At 33.3% G+C, this 15,188-nt stretch overlaps 1 protein-coding gene across 1 annotated transcript in view; it reads right to left on the minus strand.

The window, feature by feature from the left end:
• Positions 1-6,155: 6,155 nt before the first annotated feature.
• LOC115209677 (X-ray repair cross-complementing protein 5) overlaps positions 6,156-15,188 on the minus strand; it is a 36,273-nt gene continuing 27,240 nt past the window's right edge. Inside the window, exons 14-19 of the mRNA XM_029778151.2 lie at positions 14,884-14,953; positions 13,789-13,964; positions 10,865-10,898; positions 8,548-8,608; positions 6,805-6,914; positions 6,156-6,265 (exon numbers count right to left, since the gene is read on the minus strand). Of these exons, the coding sequence (XP_029634011.1) occupies positions 6,251-6,265; positions 6,805-6,914; positions 8,548-8,608; positions 10,865-10,898; positions 13,789-13,964; positions 14,884-14,953 (466 nt within the window). The 3' untranslated portion in view covers positions 6,156-6,250. The remainder of the gene's footprint in view (positions 6,266-6,804; positions 6,915-8,547; positions 8,609-10,864; positions 10,899-13,788; positions 13,965-14,883; positions 14,954-15,188) is intronic.

Consider the following 15,188-nt stretch of genomic DNA (forward strand, 5'->3'; position numbering starts at 1 on the left):
GGGGGTTTTTTACGTCCTTGTTTTCATATACATTCCTTGCTTTCTTCCAAAGTATCTAGTGTGCTTAGCTTAGATTTTCTTGGGGCCGGCCAGATTAGAGCAGACTGGAGTGTAACCGGCCGAAACTGCAACGATGATGTAGAACTCGACAGAAGAAAGAAAGCTCCAAATGACCCGTCCTTGTTTTTTCCTGTCCTTTTTTGTATCATCTAACTGCCTGGATGTTTTGTTGTCGCCTGTTGCGTTCTTGTTCCATTTTTTGTTTTGTTTTATATATATATATATATATATAATATATATATATATATATATATATATTATATATATATATATATCTATATATGTATGTATGTATGTATGTATGTATGTATGTACGTATGTATATCAGATTTGAAATTTTGTGTGTGTTTCAAAAAAGTCATTCAAGAAGTATGCATGTATTTGTGTATGTACTGATGCGACTCTGCCCTGTACTGTTCTCTCTCTTTCTTCCTTCCTCGTTTTCTGTCTATACCCCTCTCTCTCCCTCTTCCTCCTTTACGCTCTCGTTGCTCACACGTGACCATCGTCCATCTTTCTTTCCCTCACGTGATCATCTTTCTTTTCTTTTGGTCTGTCGCACAGACCAGACGCATTCTTGTCCCTCTCCTCTCCTTTCTCCTTCAAAGAATGTTCCTCCAGCGTTCGCCACCTTACCCTGTCTGGCTTAGCGGCCCTCACTGTTTTCACTGTCCTGTTTTTGTTACCAACATTGATGCTCCGCAAATCCCAAATTTTATTTTGGAGCACGGGAGCAACTGTTTCTCAAAAGCCCATATTGTTGTGAATTCCTCGAAATGTGGAGTAAATAAACAGCCGACAACTGATGAAGGGTCTTTCTTTATGTTACTTGTCTTGTTTTCCATTTTATTTTTCTAGTTGTTCGTATAAAAACGTTTGTCTTCGTATTTCATGTTGTTTTCGTATTTCGTATTTCTTGTTATCGTATTACATGTTGTTTACATTTTGTGACGTCCTGTACCCATATATACATATATATGTGTGTGTAAGTATGTACATATATGTGTGTATATATGCCAATATATATATTTTATTTCTATTATATTATATATATATCACGTGATCACGTGACCGACCAGACCATCAGATGTTTTACACATCGCTGGTCACAATGTGTTCGCATTGTTTTAGCCTTCGAATGACGCTACCCCACTGGCTAAGCGAGCAGGCCAACAGAAGAGTGAGAGAAAGAGTGGTGAAAGAGTACAGCAGGGATCACCACCCCCTGCTGGAGCATCATGGAGCTTTTAGGTGTTTTCACTCAATAAACACTCACAACGCCGGTCTGGGAATCGAAACTGCGAGTCCGCTGCTCTAACCACTAGGCCATTGCGCCTCCACATATTATTATATATATATATATATATATATATATATATATATATATATATATATATATATATATATACACACACACAGACACACACACATATATAATGTGTGTGTGTGTACCCGACTTATCATTCGCCTTGTATCTTGATCTTGAATATGCAATATGTAGGTCATCTAAAATTCTCATATTCTCTTGTTCATTTTATCAAGAAGCTTCAGTTTAAACAGGTGTTTTAGATAGTGTTCAAAAGCATTTATATTATAATTAGGACAAAGTAGAAAGGTAACTGTCGTTTTAATTGGTGCAGACAGTTTATAACACATAATGAAATGCTGACATATTTTTCAGGTTGAACATGAATATTGAAGTGAAAAACTGGTCTTAGAGTTGTATGGAGATGTAAATCTTGTTGAACAGTGAGTAAAACGAAGTCAAGTGAAACACCCCAAAATAAAAAAAATATATAACTATACTTTTTAAATGAGTTAATTTACCAGATCGTACAAATAAAAATTGGAAATAAGCAGTATGTTAATCCCGGATATGTTTTGATTTTATTCGACCTTTTCAGTGATGTACAATCATTAACATGTATGCTAGGTCAAGGCAGAGAAATATTAAAGGTCCCCATTTTTAATTAAGACGACATTTTAGTATATTATGCTTTGACTTTCTCATGTTTTCGATTGAAGTTATAACCAGGTACTTAAATATAGGTACATAAAGACATGTCGTTTGAAGGTTGAATACTATTTTCATCCCTCTATCTCCCTCTCCGTTTCTCTCTTTCTCTTTCTCTCCCTCCCTCTCTCTCTCTCTCCCCACAGACACACGTACCTCCACGAAACAGTATGTTCATTTTTGAAGTTATGTATATATTTGTGTTTGTCCTCCCTCCATCATTTGACAACCGATGCTGGCGTGTTTACGTCCCCGTAACTTGGCAGTTCAGCAAAAGCAAACTCACAGAATAAGTACTAGGCTTACAAAGAATAAGTCCTGGGGTTGATTTGTTCAACTAAAGGTGGTGCTCCAGCATGGCCACAGTCAAATGACTGAAACAAGTAAAATAATGTTTTATGCCGAGACAACTGGGGTTGTCTCACTTACCACCCTGGGACTAAAAGTATGATTGAGCAATTCCATACACTCTCAAAGTATGTATTGATAATAGTAACAAGATAGAATAGCTTCCTTTTATTCGGGTGTTCTATATCTGACACATTGTGTACTTTGATTCCAAACGTCCAGTAAACCATCTGTTGCTCTTCATTCACAATTGTAGCCCAATTACTGACCAATATTTAACAATGGTCACGTCTTCATCTATAGCTATGTGATTCAAAAGTCATTAGCTGCTATATTCCCTTCTATTTCAAATAACTCCAAAGTACTTTATTATTGATGTACACAGAAAAATAAGAAAAGTAAATTGACTGAAGCAAGAACATGGGTTATTGAAATGATCAGATTGAAACATTTCACCGGGTCAATTTTACCCTACCATTTCATTCATTTTCCTGTACACCTAATTCTTCACGACACCGTGAAAACATTGTACTCAATATTTCATCAATCCAATTCAAAACCACCACTTGTCCCTATTATCATTGTTTGTTTCGTTGACTTTTTTTGGGGGGGGGGAGGTGTTTTGCCTGTAGTTAAAACTTGGTCTGAAATATATAGACCTAAACGCTTACAAATCTTTAGTTGAAAATTTTTAAAACAAAATCAAAACATTGTGCATTTGCACAAACCTCCAAGCTGTTACTTGCTAGTCTTGTTTGGACTACTCATCTGGAATAAATAACTATAACCTGCAATACACACATGCACACAATGGACCCACTGTCAAAGTCAGTTATATTATCATAGGTCTTTATTTTGCAGAACGTTTGTCATGTGACCCTATCAGTCAATTATCACACAACTTAACTTTGGTGCCTTTAAGAAAACACTTAATCAGTTGACCTTGTTTGTAGATAACATTTTCAGAAGCAAAGCATGTAATTATTTTCAATCAGATTATTAAACATTATCACACTTGCTGTTCAACAAACTGGAGCCTACTTTGCCAAATGTAAATGGATATAAGCTGAACACTGACCAGTATCGAAAGGATTCCTCAACCTTTCAAAATTCAAACTAATACACATTTTGTTAAAATTCCTAGATTAGAATAGTGAGTTGGCAGATTCATTAGGATGCCAGGCAAAATGCTTTGTAGCATTTCATCCAGCTTTATATTCTGAGTTCAAATTCTGCTGAGGTCAACTTTTACCTTCTATCCTTTCAGGGTCGATAAAATAAGTACCAGTTGAGCAGTAGGGTCGATGTAATCGACTTACCCGCTCCCACAAAATTGCTAGCCCTGTACTATATTTCAGACCAATATTCCTAGATATATTTGGTCTTGGAACTTTTGAATTCACAAGATTTCATTCTTACATTCTATGAACTGTTGCAAAATAATCTTTCAAAACATTTTATTTTTTATTTTTTTACATTCCAAATATTAATTCTTGTATTAAACAGTGAACTTCTTAGATTTTCTGCTTTACCACAAAAGACATTTGTGAAGAATATTTTGAAGTTTGATGATGGCACTGCTATTGATATTTTTATACAACTACATTATGTGGTGCACAGAAAATGCAGTGAAATTTGTTTCATTACTTTTTTTTACCTGCAAGATCCATTGAGATCTGTTTTGTAGATGATTTCTTTTTTTTTTTCTCTCTACCAACAATAAAACTAGATCTTCATAATAATAAAACCTTTTTAAATTTCCTACACATACATTTGTCTCTATAGCTGCAGCCCTCTGAAATTCTTTTTCTTACAGGTATCAAAGTATAGAAGTTCAAGTTGAATATTACCAATATCAAAATCACAAGCATGAAGGTGTGGAAAAAATCTTAGGGCATTGCCCATACATACACACGTCCCTGCTAAATAATGAAAATTTATTTTAAATTTTGTTTACCAATCCTTCTTCCACATAACTGCAACCTTCTGCTACTCTTTCCTCAATACCTGTTTTCTACTTTAATTTTTGAAAGATTTCAAAATTAATATTAACAATTTTGACCTGTCAGCTTTCCCCATACTTAATTTAAGGTTTGAAAAGCACTGGACATTGTACCTCTCAGACAAAATAATAAAATTATATATTGATATATTAATATCTTTTTTGTAGTTTCTCTATTTTGTGTATCAGTACCATTGTGTTGCATATAATCATATCAAGGTAAGCATCATGATAAGATTATATATGTAAAGATTATATACATTATATAGCCATCTTTGCTGGCTATACAATATACATAATCTTTACATTCAAGAAATATAAATATATATATATAGTATTCAAATCACTAGTTTTTTAAATTTATTGAAAAAGACTAAATATTTTATAGTGTGTGCATAGTGTTACAATTGTTTTTTTGTTATGAAATATATATTAACCTCCTAGTCAGCTATATAGAAAATTCTAGTATTCTTAATTCTAAATTTGGAAAACATTCTCATTAATTTGTTACTAGCAACAGAAACAGTATTAACTGAAGTCAACATTCTCTAGCCTTCTACAGTATATCCATGTTAAGGAAGATATACAGAATGCTATTCTCAACCAATACTGCTTCTGCTGCCGTAACAAATTCTACCTAGCCTACCAGCTATATGCAACATCAGTGATTTTTTTTTTGTTAATCGCTATTTTTCTATATTAGTTGAGGCTAAATTTGTCTCCATATGAGGTTGCTAGTGACTACTTGCTACTACTGACACTCATAGAAGCAGAAATCTAAATTTAGCAATTCCACCACCACCGCTAAGCACTTTGTTGCCTGCTACTGATATACTTAGGTGCTCTTTAGCACTGTATGCCAATACAAGATGCTTTCTCAAAACAAATATTGCAGTTGCTTTCAACATTGTAACCATTTTAAGTAAGATATAGAGAATGCTAATTATCATTCATGCTTTATGACCATTTTCTTTTCTGTCATCTCCTTAATGGCATATGAGCTTTATTGATTAGACTAATGAACAAATCATCAGTTTCTGATGTAATAAATTAACTGCTAATTTCATTACATTAACAATGGATACCTAGTAATTTTGAATTCTTCAAATACTAAGTGTTTAAGATGAAACTGATATTTTTTGTATATCAAAATGAATTATATTGATTTTAGAAAAACCAATCTTGAACTAATATTTTTAATTAATATAGGTATTCTTAACTAAAAGTACATATCAATAAAATTGTGACTCTAATTAACATACATTTTATTTCTTGAAGTGAATCTTTTTAAAAGAAATCTTTTTGTCTCTTCATTGAAGTCCTTCGCACAAAACTTCAACACTCATCTTCCCACAGCAAACTTATACAAATATGCAAACCTCTACAAATATAGTTCAAATGGATGATCATTCACCTTGCCCAACTGATATAATTCATTAATTGAATAAAATGTTACGTATTGGGATGGAAAGCACTATAAAATAAGTTCTTGACAAGGTGAGTTAATGTGTGTTGATACCTGGCTGAAGCTATTTCAATGCAAAGCATAGCTAATGTTTAGAGAAAGGAGAAAAACCTCACCAATTTTCATTTGACCCACTTCTTAATTATAAAGATTCTTTTCCTAGTCAAAAGCAAACAATATATTTGATACATCATCAATTTTTTATGAAATATCATACAGGAAATTACATAAGTATAGATTATACAGTGTATAATGTAGACACTATATTTTGGTTTTAACAACAAAAATATTTTATTTCAATGTAAGAAAAAGTAAATTTAATGGAATTCTATATTCTTCAATATAAACTGTTGACAGGCCATCACATTTCATCCAACTGAAATTAAACAAAACATGCATTATAAATAAAAATAATTGTTTTTTACAAAAATCATTAATACACTTTTCTATTATTGGACTATAACATACACTAATATGTTATATTAAGGTGGCGAGCTGGCAGAAACGTTAGCAAGCCAGGCAAAATGCTTAGCGGTATTTCGTCAGTCTTTACATTCTAAGTTCAAATTCTGCCAAGGTCAACTTTGCCTTTCACCCTTTCAGGGTCAATAAATTAAGTACCAGTTGTGTACTAGGGTCGATCTAATCTACTGGCCCCACTCACCCAAAATTTTGGGCTTTGTGCCTAGAGTAGAAAACAATGTTATTATATTTCGTTTTACTCTCCCCAGACACAACAGAATATTATATTTATCTTAAGAGGTCTAGTGAGAAATTTGATTCAGTTCCACTTCATAATAGGGAATTTAGTTTTTAAAAAACTGTAAAATATCTACTCCAAAGACATAAGCTTATACAATAAATAATATTTCTTAAAATGCAATTTCAGTGTTCTGTGTAGGCTTTACAACTCACCAAATCATCTGCAGAGCCCTCCATAGGCTGATCTGGTTTTGAAGACTCTTGGCTATCAGATTTGTTTTGTCCTGCATTCTCTTCAGATTCTTTAGTATCATGTAAATTATCTGTGCCCGAGAAAAGAATGATATTGAGAATCAGAATATTTCTTATTAATAACAATCAATTTCCTATTCAAACAAAACTTTCTGACTGTAAGAAATTAAAAATGTAAAAATCAATACACATGAAACTCAATTGGTGAGGATCTGAGGCTTGGAAGTGTCATACTATAACAATTGAACTAAGTGTTTAACTTGTGACCACTTACAATTTGTGGAATGTTACAAACTTTAATGTATACTTAGCTTTAATGCAACTTGAATTAATGTTGTATTGTTTAAGAGATTATGTTTTGTTATTGGAGTATTATTGATAGTTCACTTTGTACTAAGAAGAAACATGATATAGAGAAAAGTTTAGAGGAAAAGAAATATTTGTTAACAATTAAAAAATAGTATGGAAGTGATATATTAGATCAAAATGCTGATCTGCAAGACATTGTTTATGGCAGGCACAAACGTCACTAATGCTAAAGCAGTACCAATGTGAAAACACACACACGTTTGTGTGTGTGTGTGTGTGTACATATATATATATATATAGGGAGAGTTTACGAAAAAAACAAAAGACGAAGACAGGTGATATACAAAACAAACAAATGTATTAGTATAACGCTCAGGAATAGAAAAAGTCTTTTACGTTTTGAGCCTACGCTCTTCTACAGAAAGGGACACAGAAAAAAACAAGGAGAGAAAAACACACACACATATTTACAATGGGCTTCCACATGGTTTTTGATGACCAAATTTCAATTACAAAGCATTCACCATGGTTATTCTATAAGATATTCTCCCAAGATGCCAAACAATGGAATTGAACCCAACACCAAATGGCTACAAAACCAACTTCTTCATCACACAACCATGTCTAATCTTATTCAAGAAAATTATACTCTTTCTAGAAGTACACGTGTGTTAAATATCATTTGATAAAAAAAAAGATAATGGATAGAATATTCAAAGAGAATCTTCAACTTGACAAGGACAGGCAAGTAAATATCATCATCATCATTTAACATCCATTGTCTATGCTCACATGGGTAGGACAGTTTGACCAGAGCTGGAAAGCTGGGGAGCTGCGCCAGACTCCAGTCTGATTTGGCATAATTTCTACGACTAGATACCCTTCCTAATGCCAACTGCTTTACAGTGTGCTGAGTGCTTTTACATGGCACCACATGGGCACTTTTACAAGGCACTGCCACAAGTGCTTTACACCACCAAAAGGATTGGTCTACACTTCTGCTGCAGAGTATGGGACTTCTTGAGTATATACAATTAATAGCCAGATATGAGATGAACAATTGCTTTTTACATCAGATTTTTTTTTAAACTTATATGTTCTAGCTTGAATACTCAAAAAAATCATTTGTTTGCAACAAGCTTTCACATTAACAACTATACTATAGCATTCTTAAACAATTTTGCATTTATTTCCAATGGTAGAATGTACTATGGGAATGAATTTGCATTAATCTTTGGAGATGGTGTTTTCACAGTTAACCTCATTTCCTTATGTCAACCTGCCTGTGACATGTTCTAATTTCAAGATCATTTGTATAGTCTTAATTAAGCAAGGATAATATAATTTTTTAAGATTAATGAAACGAAATACAAGACAACAGAAATTTTTTTTCACCTTTAAAATATTTCCCAGCAAGAACAAGTTGTTTGAAATCTTTTGGAGCATCATTGGGAGCCTGAAAGCATTGTTAAATAACAACATTTAAAGAAATCTTAGTAGTATATACAGAGAAAATAATTTGCTCAATATTGTTTATAAAAAGATTTACTAATATATGAATATTTACAAATCACTGAAAAATTAATTAGATTTAAACAATTTAGGTAATTACATTTGGATATGGAAAGTTGGTCTTAATCTCACTTAGGCCACACAACATAGGTCATTCTATAACAATTTCAAAATCAGTAAAAATCAAGTTCATAAATTTCTCAGGTTGTGGCACTTTGTGAATATTTCTAACTAGGGAGTTTTATACCTGCTACGTGGTATCAGAAAAGTTATCAGCACTATACTAAGTTACATCATTGATAGGAAAAAAACAAAAATATTCTCTTTGCATTTTGGTAAGTAAATCCTGTTGTATGTTCATCTCTTCATACTGACTTTACGGTCACTAAAAGGCCCAAACAATTTACAAAAGGGACTGAGACTTGTGGAGATTTGCTGTACTTGACAAGACATGTCAAGCTAAGCAAAATCAGTTCATACATACATACAGGCATTCCTTTATGGCCATGCCCCCACTCTACCAGGTTGAAGGTCTTTATCTTGCAGGTGCTAGTGCCAAGTAAAATGCATTCACGCTGATGCCACATAAGGTGCTATGTGAACACACCCATACCAGTGGCACATAAAAAGCACATTCTGTAAAGTGGTTGGTGTTAAGAAGGGCATCCAGCTATAGAAACCATGTCAAAACAGACAATTGGAGCCTCTGACTGGCCAACTCTTGTCAAACCGTCCAACCCATATTCATCATGAAAAATAGATGTTAAACGATGATGATGTGCTGGCAATAAAAAATCACAACCTACAATCATTCTCCAACATCACCTGACCATCACCAAGAAGAATCTTTGTGTGATATACAGTCTCTTTCATTATGGGCTTTTATACAAAGGTTGTCAGCCAAATTTAGATTTTCAACTGGTCTCCTTGTAGTGAAAAAAATAGGAATATTCCATCAGAAACAATGGTCATATTTACAGCTAACTTTACTTTCAAGTTCCATTCTTAAAGCAGATACACACACAAAGATCTTTGCCTAGATTTTCTTCTTTGTTCACAACTATTCCCAAAACCACCAAACTGGTTATTGTTGTCCAAGTAGACAACTGCACTAGATGGTATTCCAGCTATCACTCTGAATAAATATGTTCTTGAGTTTTTCTCTTTTGACATTTTTATGTTGCTGTCATATCCTGCTTATAGTCATGTCCAATGACATTTACTTCTATAACTGTCAACACACCTCATTCAAATTCTGTACACAGGCTTTATGAGCCTCTAACTTCAAAACCTCCTACTCAGTCAGTATAGCTTCCTTGTAAAGAAACATCTTGCATTGGAGATTTGATCATTTATTCACTTTCAAATATACTAAAATACAGGTCTATATATCTGAAGGGAACAAGCAAAAAAACCTCATTTCATCTATTTATGAATAATACACAGTCCAAACAGACTTAGCAATATCAGATAATATTATTTAAAGAAGAGTCTCCATTTTCCCCATTTCCAAAGCTGTATTACAAAGGTTGTTTCTTCTTAAGTAAGCAACTGTTAATCTGTCTAAAGCATAACATATTCTAAATGAGAACTGTTTATATATATATATATATATTGAGAACAGTGCATCCACCACATCCATGACACATACACACTCTAAAATATATTACATTGAAACAGTACCAAAACTACATAATGCATTCACCCATCCTATTCCTGCACCAGTCTCCGTGTATAACCTCTATATTAAATACATTACATTTCTGTAACTTCTCTACAAATATATTTTAAGTTAATATTTTAAAATGTTAAAGCTCTTCCTTCATGAAAATTATTATTCTAATACACACAAAAAATACAACTGTAACTTATCTATTACCAGTATTTCATATTTTACAAAACCATGATTAAGAACAAATATATATGATATTTTAAAGCATTTTACATCAATTTTTACTCACTAATTAAATTTGAATACCTTCACGTATTATTAAAGTGTCATGTTATAACTAGAGGATTGTTCAAAATATTTACAGTAAAGACTATATGGTTTTCAATGTAAAAATAAAAAATATCACAGAAAATATTTTAGTAATTCTTGATATTCTTAATAAAATACTAGTCCAGTTAATCAGACATAAGAATGTATATTCCTATTTAATAGAGAGCAATGAATCAGAAACAGTGTGCATTTCTTTACCTCCGCTTTCATTTGAGATGAATCCATATCAAGGCTGAAATAAAAGTAGTATATTCATTAACATTAAATAACATCTTTATTAAAATAATTAACATGCATTGATATTACTGGGATGCAATATTCCAAAATTTAGAATAAGAAATATAAATTATCTACAGACAATCCAAAGATGAATTTGGGCTGGGGATAGTTTGAGAAAGACCATGAAAATGAATTTACAAATTCTGAAATTTATTATATGACAATACAGCCTTTATATAATTCACAAAAAATTGTAGAATTGATGTATCTATTTAAGATCGTCTCTCTCTCTCTGCATCAGTATAACAATCTTTTCAATACAAAGAATGTTTGATAGTTGATTAAGGTTACTCAAACCTTAAAAGGCACATGAAATGTTATGAAATAATTTTTTTAATCCCAAATGTGCTATTTATGTAGCACTGAATTTTCTGATTATTCCCATAATTAAATTTAAATGGGTTCACAGATAAGCTTATGTATATGATAGTATAACTCTGTTAGGGTTGCTATCTAATTTGATAGCCACAAAATATACAGTGGATATTGCAAGGCAATTGGCATGAATGTAAATTTCTCTGAGTTGTAGTGCATCTAAGCACTGTATACAGTAAGTTATGTGTTCTGAATTCAAATGCCACCAAAATCGACTTTGCCTTTCATCCTTTCAGAGTCAATAAAATAAGTAACAACTGAGTACTGGGATCGATGTAATCTACTACCCACCTCCCCTTAAGATTCAGGCCCTGTTCCCATAATAGAAAGGATTGTTATTATTACTATTATCATTGAGTGAGAGAGCAGTGCATGCCATCAAAGTGACACTGGAATAAAATATACTAAGCCCAGTATACTCATCATGACTACCCGTCTGATAAGGGAACACAGGCACATGCATTACAACCATATGTGCGCGACATAGTGATCTCATATCAAGATAAACAGTGCATGACCTTGCAAGTGGGGCCCAGTTAGAATTTTCTTCTGGTCGAGTAACCCATCCTGCTCAAAATGTCCCTGAATAAGGTTTGTTTAAGGATGTTGAGTGAACCACCCATGTTTCCAAAGGTGAATTATCCAAACCTCCAAGATTTCCTTTCAATACATGGCTATGATGCTCCCCCACTACTTCTGCTCGTGATCAGAGATGCACATATCGTCAGCAAAGGGACATGGTCAACTAATTATGGTCAAACAACTGACAAACGAATCTGTGGTATTGAGCAGAATATTTGCTGTAGCCCATCTTTTAAACCAAGACAAAACAATGTACATGATAACAATTCCCAACAGTTAAGATCAGAAGCCATAAGAGCCAGTCTGGTACTGCATCAGGGCAATTGTTGTTGCTGTTAGCGGCAGCGGCACCGCTGCCTGGCCCTCATGCCAGCGGCACGTAAAAAGCACCCACTACACTCTCAGAGTGGTTGGCATTTGGAAGGGCATCCAGCTGTAGAAACCTTGCCAGATCAGATTGGAGCCTAGTGTATCCTTCTGGCCTGCCAGTCCTCAGTCAAACCATCCAAACCCATGTCAGCATGGAAAGCAGACATTAAACAATGATGATGATGATGTTTAAAATGTTTCCATCCTCTTTGAGACTTAGGAAGTCAGGACATCAGGATAACAGTTAGCAGGGTCAGAGAGGTTACTCTTCTTGAAAATGAGACACACCATCATACTTTTCTTAAGCAGAAGTAGATATTCTGGGACAGAGAAAAGTTGAAGAATTTACTTAAGATATAATCTCACTTATGAGTACATCATTTAAAAGAGATTGCAAGAACGCTATCAGAATTGGTTGCCTTTTTATTTTTGACTAAAATAACTAAACAAATGTCTAGACTAAATGACAGCACAGAAAAGGCAGTTATACAAAGTTATATAAAGCAATGAATCTGGGAGAGATTTTGCTATATCAGTGCATAGTGGAAATGAAGTTATAGTAAGCAACAAATGTAGCAACTTAATTGAAGAATTATAGAGAAGAGGATTCTGCAAATTTGGTAGAGATTTTTGGGTAAGATATCTAACCAATTTTGGAGTCATAGTACTGTATGTAAAAGTACTCTTTGCTCTCAAATTATTTGTTTTCTCATTTATATGCTTGAATGATGAATCCTGCCCTACTATTTTGAAGCCAAACACACAATACAAAACAACATCAGAAACAATAATAATTACAAAGAGAAAGTGTCTGCTCAATTGATGATGCACTTTTTATGGACCAATGCAAAAAGTTGCAATATGTTTTTAGTGAGATCCTGAAAGAAGTAACCAAGGTTTATTTAGTTAAGATATCCAAAGACAAAAGTACTGAAGGAAGTACAAAAGTACAAAAGTACAAAAGTACTGAAGGAAACTACATCTTGATCCAAATAAAAAATAGAAATAAATGTGTAGATGAAGTGCAAGAATTGTTTGAAATTCAATGCATGTATGCTCATGAATACTGAGTAATGACTGAAAGAGTACACTTGTAAATATAAGAGGCTGAAATAGGGTTCTGAAGAAGGATCCCTGGAGTAAACAGAGTGCATAGCTCTGAGATCAGGGAGTCTCTCTAGGTTGAGCCACAACTCTAGTACTACAAACATGAGATTAGAATGTTACAGGAAGGAATCACAAGACAGATTCTTCAAGCTCAACCATCTAACAAGAGACCTAGAGATAGACAAAGAACAAAATGGTTGGATATCCATAGTCTCAGTTGGTAACACTTGGGAATCCAGCCAGGAAGTTTAATAATGGTTACTTCTGATAGGACCCTACGAAGGAGATACTTGAGGACTCAACTCTTAAACCCCTCCCAGGGATAATGGGCAGAGAAGAAGGGTGGATGCAAGAGTATGTTTTGGAGGAACTGAGAAGAAATATTTTTAAAATATCAGTATTAAACTTACTTAAGATCAAACAGCTTTTCACCGGTCTTTTCTGTTTTATTGGGCTTCAACTTTTCAAGCTTGAAATTTTCTTTGATTTTCTCTACAGCTTCGTTATTTTCAAAAAAAGAAACTCCATGTTTAGTTGGCAACTCAGGAATTGGTTTTGTAGGTTCTAGTACTCTTTGTTCAAAACACTGAGCCAAAATAACCAAAAACAAATTCAAATTAGAATTATTTTAATAAATCAATAATATTAAGAATAATATTAAGAAAATACATTAATCTTTAAACAATAATAAAAAAAATAAAACGTATCTTATCTGACTATTCTTATGAGCTATATGCAGTTTCTTTCAAATGTGCATATTAATTTTAATATTCTTAAGAACATCTACATAATGTAATGTTTAGCTAATTAAATAATTTTTCACTTAGGAAGAACAAGACAACATTAGCAACAGTTCATTAATAGTTAAGAGACCAAGACAATATTGGTTTCAAATGTTGGCACAAGGCCAGCAATTTCATGGGAGTGGGGTAAGTCAATTACATCAACCCCCAAGGTTCAATTGGTACTTATTTTATCAACCTCAAAAAAGATGAAGGCAAAGTGGGCCCTGGCAGCATTTGAACTCAGAATATAAAGTTGGTGTAGTGATACTTCTGCCAGCTCACTGCCTGAGACCAAAACAATATTAACAGCAGCATTTTCTTTAATTTACTTTATTAAACAATTATACATTTACTCTACTCATTTCTTTCATTTTCTACTGCAAAAATACTGACTAAAAGCAAATCCTGCTGTAGATCACATTAATATCACATCAATTAATATTGATTTCGAATTTTGACACAAGGCCAGCAATTTCAGGGTAGGGGTTTAGTCGATTACATCAATCCCAGTGCTCAACAGGTACTTGTTTTATTGACCCCCAAAAGGATGAAAGGCAAAGTCAACCTTGGCAGAATATGAATGCCAAGCATTAGGACAGATGAAATACTGCTAAGCATTTTGCCCAGCCTGCTAATGATTCTGCCAGCTTACCACCTTATCACATCAATTAATATTAAAGAGAAACATAAATTTAAGAATGTAGTAATAAACAAACATACCTGATAAAATTTCTGCAAAGATGGTGTAGATATGTATTTTGTATTTAAAAATTTGTGTTTTCCTTCATTTCTAAATAAAAATAAAATATTTGATTTATCATACCAAAATATTATAACAAGTCAACAACAATTTCTGAAAATAAATCAGTTTCAGACAGTGAAGATACAAAGATATCTTATTTATACAATTAAAATATATTTCTTCACACAGCTTGTTGAGTGCCACAGACCGAATCCATGGCTGGTGCAAAGTCCCAACCAGACCTAGGGTGACGTGGTGCTGGTGGTGGAATGATGTTGTAGGC

This window comes from Octopus sinensis, linkage group LG3, assembly GCF_006345805.1.
Source record: "Octopus sinensis linkage group LG3, ASM634580v1, whole genome shotgun sequence".
Taxonomy (NCBI): Eukaryota; Metazoa; Mollusca; class Cephalopoda; order Octopoda; family Octopodidae; genus Octopus; species Octopus sinensis.